This window comes from Hydractinia symbiolongicarpus, chromosome 12 (assembly GCF_029227915.1).
Source record: "Hydractinia symbiolongicarpus strain clone_291-10 chromosome 12, HSymV2.1, whole genome shotgun sequence".
NCBI lineage: Eukaryota > Metazoa > Cnidaria > Hydrozoa > Anthoathecata > Hydractiniidae > Hydractinia > Hydractinia symbiolongicarpus.
The window spans coordinates 22027794-22054754 of record NC_079886.1 but is presented as its reverse complement, the minus strand read 5'-3'; the positions used below and the strand labels follow the sequence as shown (position 1 = coordinate 22054754).

General features: G+C 33.4%; 1 protein-coding gene across 2 annotated transcripts; it reads right to left on the bottom strand.

The window, feature by feature from the left end:
• Window positions 1-22303: 22303 nt before the first annotated feature.
• Window positions 22304-23814, bottom strand: LOC130622549 (uncharacterized). 2 transcript variants are annotated; one of them, XM_057438014.1, is made up of 3 exons: window positions 23428-23814; window positions 22930-23185; window positions 22304-22804 (listed from the first exon to the last, which is right to left on the bottom strand). In XM_057438014.1, exons 1-3 carry the CDS (start codon window positions 23470-23472, stop codon window positions 22509-22511), a joined length of 597 nt encoding a protein of 198 aa, XP_057293997.1. In that variant the 5' UTR covers window positions 23473-23814; the 3' UTR covers window positions 22304-22508. The 2 variants fall into 2 exon arrangements, with proteins under 2 accessions (XP_057293997.1, XP_057293998.1); XM_057438015.1 differs by having other exon boundaries at window positions 23449-23811.
• Between the last annotated feature and the right edge of the window lie 3147 nt (window positions 23815-26961).

The following is a 26961-nucleotide window of genomic DNA, read 5'->3' as shown; positions in this document are numbered from 1 at the left end:
GTTTCGTTATTTTTGTGTAATAAGGTAAAGTTGACAGATAAACTCTGTATATACCCAATTTTAAGTAGCTTTTAACTTAAGTTGTGAGCATTTCAAAAACAATCGAAAATAGTTAGATCAGTATATGTATGAAGGTCTCCAGGTGTGTGCATATTGGTGTATGGAGTCAGCTCCCTAATGGTATTGTTTAGATTCTATTTGTTTTCTATTTGTAAATAACTGAAGTAAATACATCCGACAAAATTATAAAATGAAATAGAATTAGTGAAAAAAAGAGAATTAGTGGGAAATAAAATCAAGAATCAAAAGGAGGGGATGATTATTCGATACTCTAGGCTGTATTAACAAATAATGCTATTTGTGGTGCTCAATCTCACTTCCATTAATAAACTGTCAGCAGTTAGCTCTACAAGCATAGACCACTCAATATTCACATATGAGTTAACCTTCATTTTGTTTTTAATTAGCATAATGATAAACCTTTTCACAAGTGCAACTAATAAAAAAATATAGTTAAAGTTTACCTAGCTGACAAGACAAATAAAACCAACTTGATACTCGATTGTTTTTGTCTTGACTTCATGTAAAGGACACCAAAGCTGCACAGATCGAATGTCGTAACGAACCACCTCACAGTAGCGACATTTAACTCGTAATTCTTCAGTGTTGTTCAGTTTCGCAAACGCTGATGATGACTTGCAATATCCACGGCAGCCGAAGCTTTTTACTGTCACTATATCGCAACCAGGTTCATATATCTTCATCACGGCTTTCTTTGGACTGCATTTACCTACTTCTTTGGTGTCTGAAAGTGCAACATGCGAAGAGTATGTGACGAGAAATACGCAGATACAACAAAATCTTCCAAAGTGGATCTGTCACGTTCGTTATATGGTTTCCTGTTTGATTGTGTCTGAAATAAACAGGATTTATATATCTCTTACATATACTGAACAAACTAAATACTAAGAACTTCTTTCCTTTAATTAATAAAGTATTTCCTTTAATATTTTCTAAAGTTGATTTCCTGTAATTACATGAATGTGTTTTTTTAGAGACATCACAATTTAAAATTTTTATTTTGGATACTCTTTTTATACTGCAATCTCTTTCCCACACCTGCTGTAAAGAAATAATCATCTGTGGGGGAGTGTTATGGCGTGAGATCGTGTTAACATATCAAAGAATTAATTGCACCTAAATCTAACGTTAGAAAATTATTTTGTGTTCTTGTTGTAAGACAAATTAACACACAGTACAAGTGTTTCCTTATCGTATTTTGATCTAACGTCTGACCGCGACGTCATCTTTATATGCTAGTCATTTCCGTCAGTCTTTAAAAGTTGCCAATTTCTACCTCCTATAAATTAATCCTAAACACTGACTGGAAAAGAATACACACGCATTTCTTTTGCATCATCAACTTAACAATATTCTCTCAGAACAAATCTGATCTTTGTCGTAAAAATATACCTCCTTTGTCTACCATAAGATTACAGTTGAGAACCGTAATACGTAACAGTACGCAGTCTATAGACAAAATATGTTATCTGCTAAGATCTTTACAGATGAAATATTATTGCTGGTAGCTTCACTATTTTAACTGTTAAATACAAAAACATCTAATGACAACATTTTGGAAAATAACTTGACCCAGATTCTAAAATATTTTCGAATTGCTTTTAAGTCTCGTCACCAAGGCTGTTGCCTTTGTAACATTGAATATCGAAAGCAGCTCTGATATCAGGCAACGCATTTTGGGGAAAAGAATGTCTGTGCTTAATTTTAGCGGACCTAATTGTATCTGATGACGAAGGAGGACTTGTTTAAATTTTATGTCGCATAATAGTTGGTTGATGAGGTGTGGATCGAGTAGGTGTGGATTAGGAGAAACATTAATTAATTGAAATCATGTGAGTATTCTGAGAGTTTTACTCCATTCTTATTATAACTTCTTTAGGGTTACGTTACTAATTTCTTTGTTCAATAGTAAGGAAAGGGCGTGCGTTCGACAAGATTGGTAGGCCGGCGTTTACATATTTGAGGGTAGAGCGTTCAACCAACGAGATGGGTGGGGCGGATTATAAATTGCATTATCATTTCACACCTTACGATGGATTGTACAGTATTTCGAAGAGCTGTGACAGGAATCTTTTCTTGTGAATAAAGAAAATTTTAGTCTTAATGATTTTTAGTACTTGGTTGAAGGCTTTTAAGCGGCTTTATATCAATAATGAGAATTGCGTAGTTTTTTCTTGAAAAGAGTGGTTGTTATGCTTGAAAAGTGATTAATTGGTGTTGCTTCTTTGATAAAACATCGATTTAAAACTTTTAAGAATTTACTCAACGGTGCTATTATACTTGTCCTAGCCACAGCTGAGAATGTAAAATATAATAGCTATTTTAATGAAATTTAGATTAATTCAAATAGAACAGTGCTGTATGTGATAGACATCGCAATGATGTGAGAACAAACAATTTATTTAACCAATGAAAAAAGCAAAGGTATTTAATTATTAAGATATTTTCGATTAATTAACTCTAAACTTAAAATCACACCCTATTTTTGTTTTTTCTATATTACTTGTGACAAAACGTTTTTAAAGTGACAATCCAAAAAATAGATTGGCGTACTTTTGGTCCGGTAATAATGAAAGTGCTTTTTCAGTCAAATTAGCGCGCCGATTGCATTTTATAATAAAAATACCCGCTTCTCAAATAATGATCCTTTAAAAACTAAAAATTTCTAGAAAGTGACCCTCTAAGCTTTTCCTACATTCTTACAACTGCAGGGTTCGTGGGTACTTGGAGGAAGGTGTATGCTAGTATTCTGGAAGACCAACGATAGGTACACAACCATTTATTTCTAGTACGTGACGATGGTTACATAATATTGCCAAATGGTGAGAAGCGCTGTTTATAGCATAATTGGTAATCCATGAAAAGCAATATTTTACAACTGGATCCGAGATATCATGTTGGTTTTCCTCGCTGATGTGTATCACGGCACTTCTTATCGGGAAATTAAATCGAAGGTGTCTATCCTGTACAAAGATACAAAGACGAAGTGCCATGATCGACTCGCGATTAGTCCCATAAGCCATATTTTTTTAGTGCAAACCTAAAAACAAACTCGTACCGATGGCAGTATATTTGCAGCCAATCCACAAGTGGAATTCTTAATTTTGCAGAAATGCTTTTCAGCTTCTCGGATTAGCAATTTGAGCTGGATGTACCAAAATATAATTACAGAAGACTTCTAAAATTGATTTGTGATCATCCATCAGATTAAGGAAGATGAAATTGGAAAGAATAGAAAATCAACCTTGTACTTGAATGAATTGTACATCTATAAACAAGATAGGACGTTGATCCGATTCAACAAAAATGGTTATATGAACATAAAAGCATTAGTACAACAAAAAAACAAAGTTGTAAATTTTTGTCACTACTAAATTGGCCACAATTTTAGATATCCGTTTTTAAAATTATACGCTTTGACAAATACAATCTGCTAAATTTTCTACCATTTTATCTTTCTTAACACGGGTTATGTGGGTGACTTAAATTATTGAACATAGTTGGTTGAAGGTCTATATTTTTCTCTTGTTGGTTTGCAGTAATAAACTTTTTCTATTTTTGATATTATTATGGAGTATCCATAATAATTTTGTAGAGTACGCCTAGCCATCTCGAGTGCATTTTTTAAACTTCACTTCTCTAATCCGTCACCTTTCACTACTGCTTCTCACTTTGCACGTGCTTACCAATTCATCTATTTTGCACAACTACCAACAAACCCTTCGAAAAAATTACAAACTTACCCATTTGCAAAACGTGCCTATCAACTCAACTACAACTCACCCTCTTTCGTGAATAAAATGCATAACTTCCAACCCACTAACTAACGAATAACAAGGCATTCCTTCTTGCGCAACTTCAAACTGGTCATCGTAAATTTCTTTGTTAAAACAATACTTTCTACGACTGTTCTGAGTCATCAAATATCTATGTGAGCTCGGTAAGTGCAGAGATTTATTATCTTTCTTGTTGTAAATAACCAGCTGCAATTTTTTTGTTAAGATTTAACCTGCATGAATAATAAAAAACATAACTGAGCACACTTGGGTTAAAAACGCAAAACAAAATTGTTTAATTTACTTGTTAAAAATAGGAAAACCTTTGCTATTTATTATCTTAATTAGTTTTTTAAAATTAGTCATACGACAATGACAATATAATCCAGTATTTATCCTTTTATTAATTTCGAACAACTGGTCATCCACGCCATAATCGAAAAGCATTGTTCGTTTGCGGTATGTAATAATCGACAGATAAGATTTTTCTTATTCTTCTTTTCCAACTCTTTGCATCCCGTATAGCAGAGCTAAACATGTTAAAACGTTTTAGTAGTACATTTCCAGAGCTGTGAAGTGGATGCAAAACCGTTAATGATATTGCACTTGAGATGTCCCTCCCTAGCCTGAGTCCACAATAAGAACATTGTAACATAATGACCTCACAAATTCTATACATCATCCAGTCTAATACGTGGCCATTAAGGGAAGATACTAAACGCAATTATAAAAGTTTTCATTAATTAGAATACAAGACAACTATTATGTATTTTTGGTTTTGATATCTCAACAAAAAGCTTTATTAAAAAGACAATCACTAATCTTCATTCGTGATAAAAGTGGTTTTATCTCACGCCATGTTAATAGTCTCAAGCAAGAATATTAATTAACTGCATTAGGCCTGTTTTAAAAGTTTCGTTTGTCCAAGCTGAACTTGAAATATACTTATCAATGTTTATACCAGAGTCAGGGGGTAGAATCATTTTGTTAGATTCGCGGATTTATATGACCGAGCATAAATTATAAATTTCTTTAAATTATATCCGTGCCTAGTACCTTTTTGACGCTTTTCATCTAGCTTTTAAAGTGACGATGACAGTCGTAGGAGTTTCAGTTAACTTATGCTATATGTCTACCACTAACAGTAAGCAAAAAGAGTTTTTGGGACGAGAATAATTTCTTCACTTACCTCAGTGCAGAACAAAAAGTATAGATCGAACTTGTTGAATTTTCTATTAACTCAACTCGATCCGAAACAACTTATAAAACAGACTTTAAATGTACAAAACGGTGTGATTTTAGTGAGGTAACAGCGCAATATTTTTTACACAATTAATTCCCGTTGCTTATACAAAATTTTCTTTTGTAAATAAAGTTATTTATATCCCATTCTATTTTATCTTGGAAACGTTGAAAATAAATTATTCTAACTCAAGAAAAGTCGAGTCAGGTAAGTTGTAAATTAAAATATTTATTAAAAGAGTTATGTTTATTAGGTAGAGTAGGGAAATAACCAGTAACAACAAATTAATTCAGCCTTATGGTGCTTTTTGTTTCGTGTCTACAGGAAATACAAAACAGAGTCCAGTTTGTACACAAGATTTTTAAGTAGCCCAATTAATTGCCTATCACTAAGTAAATGATATGAAATTTTTATATAATAGTTCTACACACCTTCTAAGAAATACCTTTACAAGTTTACAGTTCCCATGTGGCTCTCCATATGAAGTTATCATTAATATAAAAAAAATATAATATTTGGAAAACATAAAATTCAATAAATTTATGGCAGGTTACGCGAAATATATATTTCGCGAAACTACTAACTTTGCACATCAGGGTTATTGAAAGCGTTTCGTTCGCAAAGGGTGAATATATATGTACCTAAAATGCACCGTGGATATTGCTTGACAGTTTGTTGTCATTTTTATTCTTTTCAAAATCTCGCAAATTTAGGTAATATTGAAATATATAGTTTCATGCGTATGATGAAACATGTTTAACAAGTTTGTTGAGCATTTCCCTTGAAGCTTTGAAATTACATTGATAAAGAGTCAGTCCTGTTATGGTATCAATCCAATTGAAGGTAGGATGACAGAGTTTACTGTTGCCATTAAACCATTAATTAATTTCTTGAATTTTACAACAACTGAACATACAAAACGATCGTATTGCATAACTTTTACGTTCGATCGTAATTTCGAGGAATTGTTTCAACACTTTTTTGTGTCTATTTCTGCAATCATTCTACAAACACTGCAAGAAAAGTCGGTCGAAATAAGAAAAGACCCCACCCAGTAAACACGAAGACGTCTTAAGGACGTCTTTATAAGACGACTCAAATCTCGTTCGAAAGAAACGTCTTAAAGACGTCTTATTTGGTCTCTGTAAGACCAGTAAAATCTCGTTCTAAAGAAACGTCTCAAAGACGTCTTCATTTGGTCTCCGTTAGACCAGTTATATCTCGTTCTAAAGAAACGTCTCAAAGACGTCTTTATTTGGTCTCTGTTAGACCAGTAAAATCTCGTTCGAAAGAAACGTCTCAAAGACATCTTCATTTGGTCTCTGTAAGACCAGTAAAATCTCGTTGGAAATAAACGTCCAAAGACGTCTTTATTTGGTCTCTGTAAGACAAGTATAATCGCAATAATTGGTGTAGAAATAAACGTTTTTGACATTTCAGAAACAGCGTTTGAAGGACCGCATAGAATAAAGTTGTAAAGAAACATCGTTCTATTTCAACAAATGTTGCATTTGACGTTTACTTTTGAACAAAAAAGAATAATGTGCTCCATAAAACAACAAGTAAATAGTAAAACAAAAGGCTTTATTTATCTGAGATATGAATGGACAATAAAGAAAATATTTTGCTGATTTTTGGTCTTCACGCGGAAGATTATGCTTACGACTTGTTTTAAGCCAGTTTGAAATCAAGGGGAGCTTTCATCAATACTTGGGAAAATAATACTTTAAATGCTTAGTTTTAGCTTCACTATCCATTCCGCTTCAAGTGCACGTTACACATGTTATAAAGTTTTTTATATTGGCGTAATGACTGAAATGCATTTTATTAAAGAGTTGTTTGGAATATATCTTCAAAGAATAAACACATCATCCAACGTGCACAATATGACAGATATATTTTACAAGCAGAGCTCAGACCAAAGTGTTAGTAATTGGCGAAAATAAATTGACGCTGTTGTTCAAGACAACCTTCAAAGATACTAACTGTTATTGTTCATGGTCAACAATTTTAATTTTGTAGTATTACACTCTATATTTTGTGTTAAACATGCTTCAAATGCTTAATTGTTGCTTATCTGTTGCTCATTGAACATTCATCTTTTAGAACAAGAAAAGTTTCCGAAAGTAATGATTTTGTTTTCGTTGTTGTTGCTTATAAAAAAGCTTGTATGTGATATTATTTTATTCTTATTAAACTGTTTATTTATATAATGATATAAATATAAATTTTCTATTAAATTCTTCATCATCGTTTTCTTAACCCTTTTTTTGTTTTGGTTTGTCACATCTCCATCAGAATTAAAATTACTAAAATCCTAATACGCATAGGCTAAAATTATTTGAAGCAGGCCTGCCTTGGCAGTGTAACGTTTGAAAGAAACTAAATAAAGACGTCTTTAAGACGTTTTGGTACCTACGGAAACGTCTCAAAAACGTCTTTAAAATGTCTTTAACACGTCGCAAAAAGACGTCTTTTTTACGTTTCTCAAAGATGTCTTTAGGCGTTACGCTTTTAGACGGGTCAAAGATGTCTTAGAAACATCTCATCTGGTCTTCAAAAGACGTTTTTAAGACGTGTTTAAGACGTCTCGTGTTTACTGGGACGTCCCAAAGAACGTATATTGCACTTCTTTTTTTCTAGTAATTTAAAATATTTTTTTGTAATAAAAAAGTATCCACGGTAACATTGATTGAAAACAGTGGTAGATACATGGGAAAAGCATTAGTTGATTATTAGTGAAAAAATCGATTGTAATAAAATGCCTTTGGCTTTTAATGAACAAAGGTTAAATAAACTGTTTGTTCTTTAGTTAGTGACATGTCTGTAAGATGCAGCACTGTTCTATTTACAGGAAAGGATTATCTTTAGGCATACATTGCGCAACAGAAAAATGTTGTCTAATAACCTTCTTATGAAAGGGATATTATTACATTATACGTGCTCAGCTGTGACAAGGACAAGTATAATGGCGCGGTCGGGTAAATTCTCAAGTGTTATTAATAAATTTTTTATCAAATCAACCAACGCCAATTAAGATTTTGTCATTTATTGCAACAACCTCCTCTTTAGTCGGAAAAAAATACTATGGAAATTATCAGGTTAAATCCCTTGAAGCCATTCAATTAAGCATTAACCTTGTTCCAAATTTCACTTACAGGTTACTTTAGTTTAGTTACAGGTTACTTTAGATGGAACACGTAAAAGCATGAAAGATTCTTCTCACTATCAAACAAGGTCATGATATTTCTAAACATGTTGTTTCTAATTCTCTCTGGATTCAAAAGTTAAGAAAGTAAAGCTCCCAGCAATAATATTTTATCTGTAAAGATCGCAGCAGATAACATATTTTGTCCAAAGACTGCGTACTGTTACGTATTAATTCTCTCAATTGTAATATTATGGTGTAAAAAATTGGAGGTATTATTTTGAGACTTAGGTCAAGTGAAGATCAGACGATGTGAGCTGCGAAGTAAAATTATTTGTTCACTTCAAAATAAATTCATTTACAGAACGAAATGAGAACAACATAAGGGCTAGGCAAGAACAAGTGCAACGAAAGTCGCGGTGCATCGCTGTGTCTATTCTCAATATAGAATGTTTCATATAATTGTAAATTATATTGAAGGAGAACTACTTCACGCATCACTAATATACTGCCTGGCAGCATGTTAAGGATGAACACACGGATGTGTCATGATAAAGAATTATCTATATATACACGCAATACGGCTACATTATCTGCGTGCATTACCAACATATTGCCGTACGTAGTGTAGTGTGTTCTTCTTCGGCTCCAAGTTCTGGTGACTGCAGACCAAATCGATGCCAGGCAGTATGTTATTAATGCGTAAAGTAGTTCTTCTAAATAAAAATGTTTTGTCCAAATAGGACATCGTTAAGTTGATGATGCCAAAATATCTGTGGGTTTTTTTACCAGTCAGTCTTTAAGTTTAAATTTTTAAATTATAGGAAGTAGAAATTGTGACAGTTTGGTAGAAGGCTGATAAAAATGACTATTATAACTTCTTCTCGCTCCTGCCATTTCTTAACCACTTTAGCTAACCTTTTTAGCATATGCAATCATATCTCTAGATTATACGATATAATAGCTTAAGATTTGTATCTTATTTTTACGGAAAACTGTGAATTCTTCAACGGCGAAAGAAAAAAAAAAAGACGTGGTCGCGGTTAGACGTTTATTAAAAATAGAATGTTAGCTAAGTAGACAACAATAAAATCACCCACCTTTAAAAAAATAACCACAACTAGTTAAGATTTGGCAACTTTTTAGTTTATAGTTATTTGAAGTAACTAAAATAAAATTTTATTATTAAAAATTTATATTAATACTGCATCAAAAAGCCACTCAGGATGACATCACATGCCGGAAACTTGTGGAAAGTCATTCGCAGGACTTTTATGACGCCAGATATTTTAAGGTTTCGTAAAATATGATGAGGAAACACACAGTGGACAACTAGTTACTTCAAGCAACCACGTTTTAAAAAAAAGCTTAAATATAAAAAAATTCGAAGGCTGTTATCGTGACAGTAAGTAACTAAAAATGAAAATATAAAATTTATATAAAAGAAAATCTAAATAAAAAATTTATAGTTAAATTCTTTTGCAAATCTGGTGATACCAAAGAATCCCCGAAAACATCGAGAGGTATATCGGATGTATATTTTTTGTCTGAATAATATAAACCTGTCCAAGACGGAAAAATGACCACTTTATCTTGCGATGCAGATACCATAATAACACTTTAAAAAACACGTTGAATTCGCACGCAATCACCTGGAAATAATTTGCAAGAATTGAGACACGTTTGTTGTAATGACCTGTCGAACTTTTATATAGTTTATATTCGTGTGTGTCAATTTGTTTTGTAACAAGAACACAAAAGATTTTTCAAACGCTAAATTTAGATGCAATTAATTCGTTGCTATGTCAACACGATCTCACGCCATAACACTCCCTCACAAATGATTATTTAATTACCGCAACTGCGGAGAAGAGATTGCAGTATAAAAAGAGTTTCCCTGCATACTCGTTATTTGAATGAGGTATGTACTGGAAGATAAGCTGTTGTTGGAAATATTGGCATCCAAATAAAAAAAAATAATTGTAATGTTTCTAAATCGGACATTCATGTAATTACAGGAAATCCAATTTAGAAAATATAAATGATTCAGGAAAATGTTTTATTAATTGAAGAGAGGAAGTTCTTAGTATTTAGTTTGTTTATTATTTATAAGAGAAGTTATTCTTGTTTGTTTTAGATAGAATTAAAACAGGAAACCATATCACAAACGTGACAGATCCACTTTGGAAGATTTTGTTGTCCAGGATGAAGCATCTGTTGAACATCTGCGTATTTTTCTTCACATACTCTTCGCATGTTTCACTTTCAAACACAAAAGAAGTAAGTAAATGCAGTCCAATGAAAGCCGTGATGAAGATATATGAACTTGGTTGTGAGATAGTGACAGTAGAAAGCTTCGGCTGCCGTGGTTATTGCAAGTCATCATCAGCGTTTGTGAAAGTAAACAACACGGAAGAATTACGAGTTAAATGTCGCTACTGTGAGGTGGTTCGTTACGACATTCGATCTGTGCAGCTTTCGTGTCCTTTACACAAAGTCAATACAAAAACAATCGAGTATCGAGTTGCGACAGAATGTCGCTGTCGCAAATGCTCGCAAAAAATGTGTGACGCTTAGAATAAATTTTTATTTGTTTTGTTAATTAGGTAATTTTCTAACTAAATTTATTTATTTATTAGTTGCACTTACAAGAAGCTTCATTATTATGCTGGTAAAAACGAAATGATGGTTAAGGATATCCCATGTGTGAATGTTGAGTGGTCTACGCTTGTAAAGCTTACTGCTCACAGTTTATTAATGGAAATAACATAACGATCAACCACAATTTTTTTTCCAATAACATTTAGAATTTAATAGTAAAATTATTGTGTAAGTTTTAGTAGATTATAAGGAATTTTTTTCATTTTGCAATTTTGCCTGATCTATTTATTTTAGTTTTTTACAAAAACACATAAAATCTCAACACTGCCATTAGGGAGCTGACCCAGTACACTAAAACATTTCGATCTACACATACCTTGGAGGCCTTCATACATATACTGATCTAACTATTTTCGATCTTTTTTAAAATGCGCACAATTTATGTTAAAAAAGCTACTCATGATTGGGTATACACAGGGGTAATATGTCAAGTTTACATTAGTATCTTTTTGCACAAAAATAACGAAACAAGTCAATAATTATTGCGGTCAAAAATTAACACGAATTTCGAATTAGGATTTTAAAGTGTGTGGTAATTAACGCGAATCAATGAATTTCAAATTTTAAGATGGTATTCAATCAACGCGACTTCCTAAAAAGGTAGGCACTTTTTTACCGATTCAAAATGTGAGAAAACCCTTTTCAATAATTAAAAAGATTATTGAAAGGGGCTCTCTTTGATAGTGTCTTCATTGTTTTTACGGATAGTTGTCAAGTTATCTGGGATATCTGCTGCTTTCCATCCTGCTTTGATAATCTCCTTTCCTGTTGGACATTGAAAGTGCCTTAAAATTTCAACATGTTTGTTTTCTTTCTATTGCTATTAATTAAAACTATATATCCATGAATGATTTTGAAGAAGTTTAAGAATTATTTTTAAAAAATAATTTTAAAAATTCAGGCTAACAGGGGATTATTTAGCGCAGCACATTAATTAACAGAAGGGGAATTTACGCGATAAATATATTAATGGAATTTTAATTAACGCGAATTTTCAAATTTTGCGTTAACTACTTGCTTTGTTATTTTCGTGTAATAAGGTAGTCTAATAAATGCAAGAAGACCTCCGTGGAAAGGTTAATTACAGAATGTCCGTGTAGCTTTTGGTTTCCATTTAGCCTTCCTTATCCAACCTTACCCATATGAATAAAGGAATTGAAAGAGCTCTTGCTGAAGACAATTTATAGGATATAAGATTGGTTTAAATTTTACAATTTCTCAAACCTTGTTTTGGCCTGTTGTGTTTAACTAAGATGCGTACAATTTTCTTAAATTATTGCGTCGAAAATTTGACAAAAGAATAAATTTTTTGTTGTCATACTTCTGTTTGAGCAATAGGTTGCTTTGTGATGTACGCCACAATTTCAATTAATTACTTGTTGCAAATATTAATAGCCTTCAAACTTTAAGACATTATGATTTTTCAGTCTGCACAAATTTAAAAATCTTCATCAAGTTTGACAATTAAAAAGGTTTTGCCCGACAAGTTTATTCCAGGTACTGCAGCGAGTTTCTAGTAAACAAATTTTTCGTTATTGACAAGTCAGCCAATTTAATGTCACTTTCCAATACATAATAAATACTGTGGTTCTGTTGTTTACATCTACACGATTCTTCTAGATGAATGTTGTAAATAGATACAAATTGACATTGTAACGTAGAAAGCCTATTTCGGGACACAAAAGTTGCAGCGTAACATTGGTTTCGGTATTAAACCACCTTGCCATCCTTTTGTAGACCATCAACTTTTTCCACGCAAGCTGTGTGGTTTAGGGAAATTATTGCACTTAATTTTATTTTTTTGAATCCTATTTTTTTTCTCAGAGAGAAAATCCTTGTTTATTTTATGATGATCTGAAAAATATTCTGCAGACGTAAATCGTTCAACTATGCTTAACAATTTCCTGTTACACCTAGACTTATATTTTTGTGGAATGGAATTGAAACAACTATTGGTTAAGTGATTACGCATAGCCATCTTGAGCGCAATTATAACTTTTCACCGCATTGACGTAATAATGTCGTGTGCTTAAAATGCCACCAAGTGACTCTGTCCTACAAACTTTCCCGCGAAATGAATTGCAATTTGACACCATTTCGTTTTAATTTTTTATCGTACTAATCCTAATATGCATCTACGTAAAAAGTCAAACACTTCGCCTGTCCCTTCCTAAACAAACATCTTAATTATTGAATAACCACCGAACCACACTCTCCAAAACTGTTATTCCAAAGACTTGTACAAGTGGCCACCCTCTTGCACAATTTTTAAACCATCGTTTACAAAACTTTCAACGCACCTCTTTGAACTATCCTTTTTTATTGCAAAACTGCCATTCTAAACTGTTAGACAAGTGCCATGCTATCTACTCGCATAGCAATAAAATAACCTTTTGCCCAAAACCTAACGCTCTCTTTCACGTTTATCATCGCACTTCTTTTGTGTTTCCAGCCCATCTTCTCGCAAAACCACCATGTAATTCACTACACAATTACCATTCCATTTTCATAGACAATTACCATTTTACCCCCAACGTACGACACTGAAAATAAAAGGTATGGTAGTTATTTAACTACGGCACATGCTACCACGAAGAGACAGAAAATCAAGGCATCAGTATGAGAAATGGGGGCGTGTTGGCGATGAAAAAAGCCCCTCCCTTGCGCACAATTATAATTCCATCATGTTGTGCAATTACTATTTCTAGCTATGGTACCACCCACTTCTTGTATGTTTCCAACTTTTCTTCTTACACATTTAGCAATCACGCTTTTGCACAAAAGCATTTCCACCGCCTAGTACAAGTACCTTTCTACCTCTTTACGTAACTACCACTGCACAATTGCTATGCAACCCTCTTGCACAACATTCTTTTAACCGTCTCGCACAATTATCATTCCACCCTTGCACAATTACCGTTCCACCCCCCTTGTACAACTACTATTTAACTGAATTGAGCAACTACCAATTCATCTTCTCGCATAGCTATCATTTAAGTCCTTGCACAATCACCATTCCAACCCCTTGCACAACTACCTTCAACCCTCTTGCACAACTTCCATTCAACCGAATTCAGAAACTACTAACTCGAATTTTGAATAACAACCACTCAAAGTCCTTGCACAATTAATATTTAACTCTCTTACAAAATTACCATCCAAACCACTTACACAACTGCCATTCAACACTTTTGCACAATTACTATTCCACCCTTGCACAATTAGCATTTCAACACTTTGCACAACTACCTTTCAAATTGTCTTGCACCACCACCAACCCATTCTTGTGAAAAAACCACTTGCGCAACAAAAAGTTTTTTTTCAAAGTTCGATCTTAATAATAAAATGACTAAGCACACTATGGTTACATATGCGAATTATCCAAAAAATTATAAACAATATGAACAAGATAATTCAGTATTTGTTTCCTTATTAACTACACTTACAAAAATGATTCCTTGACAGTCTAATCTAATCGATGAATAAATTTTTTTTAATCTTTAAGCTTACTAAATTAATCAATAATATTACCAGTACTTTCTGCTGGGACAGAAATTCACTAGACTGGTTACGCTCTGTGCTTTTTGATTTTGGTTATAACGTGTTTCCATAAAACCAATTAGCGTTTTAAACTGGCTAAAATACTTTGCCAATATTCACAGTTGACTCGGTAGTAATTTGGTTAGATTTTTGATATCATTATTTCAAAAGTTTAAGGTCATTACGAGCCGAGTTCCGGTCGAGCATTCGAAGTATCGTATGTAGAGAAAGGATTCTGTGTGTGTAAAGGGATGACCTTAGAAATAGGGCTTCATTAGACGCCCGGATGTTGTTTCTTAAACGCTAGTAGAAACGATCCATGATAGAATAAATGCTACCCGAATTGGAGTTAATGGTCGTTAAATATTACGGATCCGTCTATGCCAAATAACCTACCTTTATATAATTTGTTCTTGATATGTTTGTTGGCTACGCTTACCAAATTTATTAAGCGGAAAAAAGTAGGTGCGTGATTAGCGAGGTTAATCGGAAAGTGAACAAAAAACGTGTTTCTTTATTGGTAAAGGAGACTAAGTCAAGTAATTTTATGGGTAATTATAGTTTATAGGTGACTTGCAGAGAAGTACTGTGCCTCGATAAAGTAGTGTAATGTACAATTTGTGAACAGACCACGCTAGAGACGTCGAACATGCACCCGTAGAATGAATCCGGATGGATATGAAACTAGGTTGACGGTAGAGCTATCGTGCATAGACAGCGCGAACAGTCGTTAAAATGTGCACAAAAGGATAAAGGGCACCCTATCAAAGGGTAAAATGTCAGGTAAAGGTATTCAGGGATCATGTCCTCTCGTGTACACGACCATAAAAGTGAAAAATATAGCAAAACAACAGTGCGCAAGCTTACACGCCTGTGGCTCAAGGTCGCCGTATTTGCTGGAGGGGTATAACGGCGTGAGTAGAAAAGAGCACAAGTGCGCAAATGCCGAGTTTGTGCAGGGTCTAAACAAAGGGCTGGGCGAACTGAACAAAAACAAATGTTGTACAATCGTGTAATATAACACAAGAAATAACTATATATCTTGTATTGCACGTTGATTTGTATAAATAGAATAATATCTATTTTAGTGGATTCGTGCCACGTTGTAGTGGTAATCGTTTGCAATACAAATTTTGTTTCGACAAAAAACCATGACGGTGCCTTTGATTAGAAGATATCTGAGTAGGCAGCAGATATGTGAGTAGGTAGTAGATATGTGAGTAGGTAGAAGATATGTGAGTAGTTATTAGATATGTAAGTAGGTAGTAGATATGGGGTAGGTAGTAGTTATGGATGTAGGTAGTAGATGTGGGAGTAGGTAGTAGATATGTGAGTAGGTAGTAAATATGCGAGTAGATAGTAGACATGTGAGTAGGAAGTAGATATGGGAGTAGGTAGTAGATATGTAAGTAGGTAGTAGATATGTGAGTAGGTAGTAGACATGTGAGTAGGTAGTAGACATGTGAGTAGGTAGTAGATATGTGAGTAGGTAGTAGACATGTGAGTAGGTAGTGAGTAGGTAGTAGACATGTGAGTAGGTAGTAGATATGTAAGCAGGTAGTAGATATGGGGGTAGGTAGTAGATATGTGAGTAGGTAGTAGATATGTAAGTAAGTAGTACATATGGGGTAGGTAGTAGTTATGGATGTAGGTAGTAGATTTGGGAGTAGGTTGTAGATATGTGAGTAGGTAGTCAATATGCGAGTAGATAGTAGACATCTGAGTAGGAAGTAGATATGGGAGTAGGTAGTAGATATGTAAGTAGGTAGTAGATATGTGAGTAGGTAGTAGACATGTGAGTAGGTAGTAGACATGTGAGTAGGTAGTAGATATGTAAGCAGGTAGTAGATATGGGGGTAGGTAAGGACTATCGTAAGGGAATGCACAACAAAATATGTCGTCTAATTCTCAACTTCTCAACTGTGATGAGAACAGGTGTAATAGGTTGATTGTGTAAATTCTTAAAAATTTTAATAAATGCTTAACTTTTTGTCACTTTCCTCTTGAATCAGTTTGGTTGGAGCACATAAAAGAGACTTCTTACTATCAAATAAAAAATGTAGAGAAATCCAAAATTGATTATACTGCTAGGTCAAGTCATTTTTAAACATGTTGTTTCTAATTCTCTCTGGATTCAAAAGTTAAGAAAGTAAAACTCCCAGCAATAATATTTCATCTGTAAAGATCGCAGCAGATAACATATTTTGTCCAAAGACTGCGTACTGTTACGTATTATTCTCTAAATTGCAATATCATGGTGTACAAAATGGATGTATTTTTATAAAACTTAGGTCAAGTTAGGATAAACCAGATGATGCGAGCTGCTTATTACAACTAGCTGTTTACTTATTTATTAATTTATTTAAGTATCAAAATAAAGAACAACATAGACTTGGTGAGTACAAATGTATTGAAATTTAGCCTTAAATAAATCTCGCCGGGTGGATGTTTGCGAAAAATTGTCAAGAGTGACAAGCATGCTACAATTCAGCATGAATTTTTAAGATACGACCGATGAAATTGCCCGATAAAATGTTACGTGGATTTGAATTTGCTCTTATATAAAATTTAAAGTTTAATTAACCTATACGTACTAATTTCTCGCAAAAAGAAATTCCCTAAGGTATCTTAATCTTTTCATCAGGAAGTCAATTATTTGTCCAGGCAGATTATTGTTAAGTTGATGACGCAAAAAAATAATGTCTGTATGTGCTTTTCCAGCCAGTGTTTAGGATTTAGTTACAGGAAGTAAAAATTGAGACAGGTTGGTAGTGGTCTGACGGAAATGACGGAAATGACTAGCATAAAAGACGACGTCGCGGTTAGACGTTTGATCAAAATAGAATGTTAAGTAGATAACAAAAAAATCACCCACCTTTAAAAAAATAACCGCAGCTACTAAAGATTTGGTAACTTTTAGTTTATAGTTATTTGAAGTAATTAAATAAAATTTCATTATTAAAAATGTATATTAATTAGTGCATCAAAAAGCCACTCCGGATGACATCACATAGCGACAACTTGTGGAATGTCATTTGCAGGATTTTTGTGATGTCTAGATATTTTAAGGTTTCGTATATGATGAAAAAACACAAAGTGGACAATCAGCTACTGATAAATGAGTCGTTCAAACAACCTTGTCTTAAAAAAGAGACTAGCGAATCAATAAATGGCAAAGGCTTCTTTCTTCCAAGCTACTACTGATAATAAAAAATTAACATTTAACTTTTTTAAAAATTGTTTTAACCGAAGAACTTAAGTATATTTAATTATTTCTCGCAAAACAATAGCGACTATACGGGCCAAGCCCAGGATTTACCGGAAGTCGTGGGTTTTCGGTTGCCCGCGATTAAACTGCTTTCATTCGGCGTCGCATCAAAAATGAAAACGTTTTTGAAAACTACAAGTCTCATGGGTTTTAGTGGTGAAAAAATAATTTCCAGTTTGCGGCGATTAAGCTGCTATCATTCTGCGTCTAATCAAATAAATTTTTTTTTTTAAAACTGCAAGTCTCACGGGTTTCAGTGGTGAAAAAATAATTTTGAAAATCGTTCGAAAATGAGTTTACTCCCTGGGTACTTTCTTTGTATACATTCGACTATACGGGCCGAGACCAGGATTTACGGGAACTCGCAGATTTTCGGTTGCCGGAGATAAAACTGCTTTCTTTCAGCGTCTCATCAAATATGAAAATATTTTTGAAAAACCTCTGACGACAAAAAAAATTCGCGTCAGTAATCTGTTAATTTCCGTCCGATATCGTATTAAGCTGTCCAACGTGAAATAACGAAGACCATGTTTTGCGGTATAGATAGGATGACCTACAAAACGCTTGGAAAAGCTAGGGAAGAATTAAGGAAATCTTGCGGGAATAAACTGTCAAAGTCTTATGCGGTTTGAGGCGTGTGTGTCAATTTGTTTGGCAACAAGTACACAAAAAAATTTTCTAACGCTAAACTTAGATGCAATTTATTCGTTGCTATGTTAACACGAGCTCAGATTACAGTATAAAAAGAGTTTTCCTGTATACTCTTTTAGTTAAATGAAATAATATATACTGGAAGATAACTTACTGTGGGAAACATCGGTATCGAAAATAAAGAAATGTAAATCGTGATATTTCTGTAATTATAGGAAACTCAAATTTAGAAAATATAAATGATTCAGGAAAATGTTTTATTAATTATAGAGAGGGAGTTCTTAGTATTTAGTTTTTTTATTATTTATAAGAGATGTTATTCCTGTTTGTTTTAGATAGAATTAAAACAGAAAACCATATCACGAAAGTGACAGCTCCAATTTGAAAGATTTTGTTATCCAGGATGAAGAATCTGTTGAACATCTGCGTATTTCTCTTCACATGCTCTTCGCATGTTGCACTTTTAGACACCAAAGAAGTAAGTAAATGCAGTCCAAAGAAGGCCGTGATGAAGATATATGAACCTGGTTGCGATATAGTGACAGTAAAAAGTTTCGGCTGCCGTGGTTATTGCAAGTCATCATCAGCTTTTTCGAAACTGAACAACACTGAAGAATTACGAGTAAAATGTCGCTACTGTGAGGTGGTTCGTTACGACATTCGGTCTGTGCAGCTTTGGTGTCCTTTACACAAAGGCAATACAAAAACAATTGAGTATCGAGTTGCGACAAAATGTCGCTGTCGGAAATGCTCGCAAAAAATGTTTGACGTTTAGAATAAACTTTTATTTGTTTTGTCAATTAGGTAATCTTTTAACTAAATTTATTTATTTATTAATTGCACTTGTAAAAAGATTTATTGTGCTATTAAAAAGGAAGTGACGGTTAAAAATATCCCTGTCCCTAATACACTAAGTTGACTTAAAACGTGGGCATAAAAGCTAACCCATAAATTCTATAATGGAATTTCTTTAACATAGTATAGCTTAAAACACAATAATGTTCCAACAAAAAAAAAACAACCGAAAACAACAATGTTGTTACAAATCGCTATAAACATACACACAAATTTCAGAAAAATATTACTACCTCTTTCAATTTATTAAGAGTCCCTTCTTACATTAATAAAAATTTGCAAAATCCACGTCATCTATCTCAACCTAATTGAATTTCCGCGCCTGAAGGCGTAGAAAAATTTTTAAAACCGTCGTTTTTTCTTTTGGAGCATTTTTTGAGAAAAAATTGACCCTGTGATTTCACGTCCCTCTGAAAGGAAAATAATATTGGTTTTCAATTCCTAACTGACTAACTAACCCTGTCCCAAATGGTCAATTGCAACGTCACAGATTTAAACTTCGTACCCTAACTCCCTAAGTACTGGGAAGTCATCTAAATGACGTTTCAGGACAAAAAATGGTGTTTGTTTTCGACAAAATTTGGCACAGTTAACAGGAAAAGTATGATGAACATGATGGTGACATCAAAACTTTGATATTTTGCCACCTAAATGTCATTTTAGGCCAAAATTGGTCCAAGAATTAAAACAACTTTATTTTCGACAAAATTTGGCACAGATCCCCAAAAGAGTATGCTGAAAATGATGGTGACATCAAAATTTTGAATTTTTGTCAACCAAATGCCGTTTTAGACCAAAACGTTTCAATCGCAAGATTTTCAACCATGAATGATAGGCTGTATTTCTTGTTAGCAATTTCTTTTAAAATGTGAGTTTATTATGACACGTTTCGTTTTGTTTGCGTTTGTTGTAAGATATAATGTCACTGATGTGCATTATCTTCAGAGCTTCATGCACAAAACCTCTTCGAATGTTTGGCACGATAACACAACAAATTAGCAGGTTGTCATCAAATATTTTAGTAGCGAGCGGAAATTCTTAGAGTCCCAGGGCTTCTTGTTATCCAATCGGAAACGAATTTTTAGTTTTTAAAAATTCGTTTCAAAAATGATACACGTTGTACAATTTTTTTTAATTTTTGATAAAAAATTCAGAATTAATAAAAGGCAGTGTTCACAATTTAAATAGACAAACTAACAAACTCCCCCATCCCCAGCTACCGACACTACCGCACGAGACGTCTTTTTCGTATACACATCCTACCTCTAAAATGATCACGATGGGCTACCTTGTATGTTGCTTGTTCATAGCGATATTTGTAACAAAATTGTTTATAGTGTGTGCCATTTCTTTGAATAGTGAAGCTGTTGTGGTATAGTCTTTGAGCGGGCTCGTATGGGGAGGGTACTGGGTTGTTATTACGACATTTAGGGATCTCGTTATGTGGTTGTAGAAGATGGGAACATATGGGTAAGAGGTGTCTCAATGCGATATGGAAACACACTAATCAATGTAACAACTCATAAATTCATATAAAAACACTAATGCCATTTTCCAATGCAGCATAAATACCGTGGATCATTTGTTTACATCTACACGACTCCTGTTGATTAAAACAAGCAAGTATTACAATAGCATGCATAAGAAGTTCACCTTCCATAAGGAATAAATGTTGCACATCTGTTATTTGCACATACATGATTGATGTTTGTGTCCTCGTGTTAATTCAACGATAAAACTTTCAGATATCCAAGAATATCTACATGTCATTCCAACAATCATCGAAATATCATCTAAGGATGGCTTCCATTTAACTGCTAGATTTTCCAAATATCTACATCAGTTGTGTGTATCGAGAACCAAGCGGTTCCATTAGGAACAAATATAATTTACAATCAATTCTAATAAATGAAATAATAGTAACTTATAACAATGGAAATTTATGAAGCCAGTTGTTAGCAGATGAAGGAAGAATGATTGAGTGGAAACATCAGTGGTAAAATAATTGGGGAAGTGACATCAAGTCCTTGCTATGCATCGAATGACAAAGTTCTCTTAAGGCACTCTAGCACAGTGCCGCTAGACACAAATTTAAAAAAAATGTAATACCTATTTCAATTTATTTCATTCCTTTCATTAAGAAAAGTCGTAAAATTCACGTCACCCACTTTAACCTAATTATCCAGTTCAAATCAGAAATTGATTAAATTTTTTTTTGTATAGACAAAAAAAATTTAATTTTTCCGATATAAAGAATTCAGAATTAATTAAAGCTACCACGTTTATTTAAGCTACCAAGCTATTGTTACTCTCCTTATTTCAGACTTCAAATAAAATCTACCCCACTTCAATTTAGCAGTGGTTTTGAACAAAATTACCAACCCCACCACACCTCCACTACAACTAGGTTACTAACAATCTCTTTAATAATAGCCGCATTTTGTCTGTCTGTCCGCGAGAGCCGTAACGGAATCACGAAATTTTTATAATGCGCACCAATACCAAATGCGATATATTTTTGTCCACCCTTTTGCGACGGGTGAATTTAAAGGACGGGCAAACCCGTGGATTTTTCCACGGGCTAACGACTAGTCTATATTATAATACTCGTATACGTCCGTCTGTCTGTCACGCAAAATGGTAGCTTAGCTGCGCAATAGCGAGACGCTCGCAATGCGGTATAAAAAGGACGGGCTAACGACTAGTACTTTATTAATCATGGTTCCATATAGTAAACAGCTGATGTTGCGGAATTGCTAGGTTTAGATTGAGAATATTCCATCGACAAAGTATTATAGTACCTCTGAAAAAAACAATTTTAATTGAAAAAAATGTAGGTGAGGATCTCATGCTGAATAAAAAATACTTTGAGACTTTTTGAAATAATTATTTCTTACCATTACTTTAAAAATTTAGACATTCCTAACCATATGAAAATTGTTTTATACATTTTAACCAGGGAGTTGCCATTGATTTAGAACTAGATTTATGCAAAGTCTAGTATACAAACCAAGCTACTGGCACAAAAAAAACCCAACTCCAGACCCCTAAAAACAACAACAACAACAACACGAAACAAATACAAGAAATAAATACTAAAAAAAACTATTACTGCACAAATTACTGTTTATTAATTACGTTTATTATAATAAATATCTACTTAAAAAAATCTATAACCAACAATGAAACTGTAAAAAATATACATGAAAAATTCATTTTCGCGTAAAACACAGACCGGGAGATTCCCTCTAGTTTAGTATCTCACTCAAAACATTTCCTCTCCGATCAACAGACAGGTTTTTGGATAGGAACAGTTCGTCGATGTTTCGTCCACCGTATATGTAAAAACTCTCTACCACCTCTTGACGGAGGTCTAATACACGACTTGCACGTTCTTCTGACGCGACCGTGGTGGCATAGTTCACACCTGCTAGCATTCAAGCGAGTGACTTCTGTGTCCGTGATAGTTTGTAACATGAGTGGTAAGTTATGCACGGGTGGTAGTTCTTCCAAGCTTACTAAACCACCGGAAACATTACTTTCCTTACTGTGGTTATCACCATGGTAACAGGACACTGTATCTAAATAATAAGAAAAAATTCTGAAGGTTTCTGAACGACACTTTACCGTGGAACAAAAAATGTAATTGGATATTCGGTTTCATTCAGACACAGAAAGTTGACTTTAGAGCGATAAAAATAATTACTTGACACTGTTAGGGTATTTTTAGATAATCCACCAGCAAAATTCTCGTATTCATTTGCACATTTTCCATCCGCAGCAATTAAAATCGGCTTACAATCACCACTCCCTCTGTCGAAATTTTCTTCATTACTACACATAACCCTGCCTTGCGGACGATTGCCTTCTTTGTTGACTTGTTCAGACCTACCAACCAATTCCTCTACAATTTCCTGCTGTTTGTTTGCGTCTATCTTTTCAGGTAAAGACACGCAACAACCCTAAAATAAACACTGTAAACTGTACAACATACATGCAGATACCTACAGGTACAAGATTCCTTTCATATCCTCAGTGTAAATGAGATTCTTTTCGTTTGCTTACAACCCAAGAAAAAACGTACAACAAGAGTTTCTAGTTTCAAGTTTCAACACAATTTACAATGAAAAAATGCGAGAACAAACTCATAAATAGTCGAGCTTGATTGATTATTTGAACTTTGCGTACAAACAACACTCAATACCGTTTGAAAAGCCAAACATACCATAACAAGAACAGAAAATATCATCCCAAATTTTCAAGTACATTGAAGTATTTCATATATGCAAAACTAAATTTTAAGCTTTGTTTACACTGGCACTGTTATTTTTGACATTTATTTACCATGTCTGTACATATCTTAATATTTATCACGTGCTTTCGATATCCAAAAGATGTTTGAATAGACTGATAATGTTAAAACCGCGACACAACACGTTTTTTCAAGAAACTTTTTTTTTAAATGATCAGCCTAGATGTTTCCTCATTTGAAATAAAATGTTATAAAAATGATATATCGTTTTGTTATATATTTTTCAATATGCTTTTTTAGCAACAAACTACCAAATAATTAATTAATTTACTTTTCTAATTTTCTCCAGATTTAGAAAGTAAACAGTATCGAAAGTCTCCTTTCTCTTATAATTAAATAAAAACTTACCGCTATTGATTCCGTTTGTCGCTTGTCTCTTCAATTATTCGAATCGCTATAGGTACGCCATATCTTAAAACCAGTATAATTAAAACCATCGAAGAAATTAATAATTTCCATGTTTCGAGTGAACAGCCAAGGTAGAGTCTGTTGACTACTAAAAAATTATGAGGAATAGTTAGTATGAAGTGTTGGTTGGTGTTTTGAATCAACCAAGTATAGTGAGGAATTTTTACAAAAAAACAAAAAATTCTGGAGGTTGAAAAACATTCGCATTTTTGGTGAGAATATAATCTGGTGGGGGATGAATTGATTTAATTTCAATGGGAAATTAATTTCAGCAGGATTTTACTTTAACATTTAATCATTTGATTAATTTTAGACGGAATTTAATTAGGTATATTGGGAGATTTTTTGAGTATTCCTTAATTCTTGCTTATGAGCAAAATATGTAGGCACTATGTCTTCGTTAGCAGCAACTTTCAGAATTTTTTTTTCTAGTCTTCCCTCTCTTGCACAGGCTTTTTTAAAAGAAACTCATTTTTAAGAGTTTCCTAATTCTTGCTTATGAGCAAATATAGAGAGAACTGTCATTCTTAGAAGCAGTTTTAGCCTTTAATTTTTTTTTCAATCTGCCCTCTTCTACATATACCAAGGCTTCCCCCCTTTTTGAAGCTCTTTTAACCCTAAACTATCGATATTTTCTTCATCTCACCTTCAATAAAACAACAAAATGTAGCCTCGCTAACACGTACAGAATTATTAAAAGAAAATTTAGGTTATATACTATGAAGAGGTAAAGGCTGTAGGAAGGTGTAGTAAAGATGACAAATTAATTACAAAGTAAATCAAGGATCAAACTGAAATACCAATTAATGCAGAGAAGTCACACACACACTCAAATTATTAAGAAACTGTATTAAGTTAATGTTTGTCTTTTTCAGTGTGTCCACGTTTAAATGTCATTTTAAATGACACTTCTTATTCAAGTTTCGATTACTTGACAGTTTTCTCTTGCACGCACAATGTGTATATTGACACAGAGTTCGTGCACAAACAGTTATCAGACATTTTGACATGTAAGAACGACATAAATAGAGTGAAATCAACTAACGATTACAACGTATACTAATACATACTAATATTAAATGGAACAGGGTCGTCCAATCTTTTTATATTTTGAGGGAAACCAGTTCTGTATGCTGTTACTTTTATCATGTAGCTCTATAAAATAAATTACATAACAAGGCTCATAAAATAATTCAAAAATTAAAAATTTGTCATTAGTGCCACAAAAACTGGACATTCTGAAGTGGAAAAGTTGAAAGTTTTTGAATTTTGTGACATTTGATGCCCATCAAGATTATATTAAAGACAATTTTAGTTATGACTTCAGAATAATATCTTTTTGAAACGTTTGAAACGTTTTAAAAAGTAACTTTGAAAGTAAAAAAGCACAATTGTCAATCGTATAATAACCTGGCTTACAAAAAACAAGGTAGCTCATTATTTACCTCCAGAAATACCCCTGTCACTGTCACTAAATTCTGCAATTAAATTGTTATTTTGGCACCAAGCTGTATTCGTAATAATTGTCTACGCATTTTGCAAGAGAGTGAAATCTTCTGTGCTGCAAAATAACTAACCTTTTTCAATAATGTTAATAGAACCTTAATTTAAAGAAAAAACGTGTTTTTCTGCGTACTTACTAATGTTAAAATCATACTTCGTACATGTGCACTATAGTTTAAGGGAAAACATGTGTAAAACCATTTAGAAACACTAAAAACATTGAGCCTCTTCTTATAACACGTATTGTCATAACTGCTGCAACTTTCAAAGTGCTCGTACGAAAACCTAATGCTGTGTTTTTATTTTAAAATCATCCGAAGCTTATTTACAATCAAAACACATAGGGCACTGATTTTTCTTCTTTTGCATTACACTTCAATAATTGACATACTTGCAAGTGTTAGTATGGGTAGGTTTAAAGCAAAAATTCTCCTTTCAATTTAAGCATGAATAACTGACATGGTAACAAATTCATCAATGGAAATAGTGCATCACTTTTTACATATTTTTTTTTGTTATTTGGTTGTCAAGATCATCAACCAAACGTTTTCCAGAGGTTTAAAATTGCTTTTAAAAAAGAGATAATGGCAGTATGTTATTGTTTTAAATTTATCACATAGGCCTTCCTACAAAGACATAACAAAATTACCCGTGAGACTGCTACGAATTGCAATTGTTCAACATTTAGTAAGTTTCTGGACAAATAATCACCTAAGGGGAAGACTTCAATCACAAAATCTGTTGGAATCTAAAAAAAAATCACCCAATCACCATAACATCTTTAATTTATAGGCGGGCCCAGAAAGACGGTAGTTTATTTCCAAGAAAAAATCTATGATATAATAGCCGTATTCCGTCTGTTTGTTTGTGCGTATCAATTCGTGTAAGGAGCAGGTTCGAATTAGAAAAGTAAAGTCGGTTCGCAGATATTTCGACACTCTTTAAGAAGTAAACTACCATCTAGATGTGGCCTGGAAACACCTTAGATCAATTAAAATGCGATCTGAAACAGCATTTCTATCGCCATTTTTTGTTCCAAGTTTTTTAAATGCGATCTAAAAAAACCATTTCTATCGCCTATCTTCGTTCTTAAATTTTTAAAATGCGATCTAAAAAAGCTTTTCTATCGCCGTTTCGTATTTAAACTTTTAAAACGCGATCTAAAACAGCATTTCTATCGCCATTTTTCGTTCTTAAATTTTAAAAATGCGATCTAAAAAAACATTTCTATCGGCACTTAAATATATTCATTTCGCAATTTTATTATTTTTTCGCAAAGTGATTCGCAAAAATGGCATTTCGATTTGCAAATTGCGAATTACGAACTGCTAATTAGAACCCTGAGGAGTGTGTAATTTAAAGACAGACGACCCCGTGGATATTTTCACAGGTTAACTACAAGTCTACATTATAATACCCGTGTACTTGTGTCTGTCATGCAAAATGCTACTACAAGTAGCAAGATGCACGCAGTGGTGTATAAAAAGGACGGGTGAACCTGTGTATTAATCTACG

Bases quoted from the DNA above. Each gene is read 5' to 3' on its own strand.
- LOC130622549 (XM_057438014.1), bottom strand. From the start codon at position 23,472: ATGATATTTTCTGTTCTTGTTATGGTATGTTTGGCTTTTCAAACG. The intron at 23,186-23,427 runs GTATTGAGTGTT...TGTTTATTTTAG, and splicing joins TATGTTTGGCTTTTCAAACG to GGTTGTTGCGTGTCTTTACC. The intron at 22,805-22,929 runs GTAATTATTTTT...CTTATTATTTAG, and splicing joins AAATACCCTAACAGTGTCAA to ATACAGTGTCCTGTTACCAT.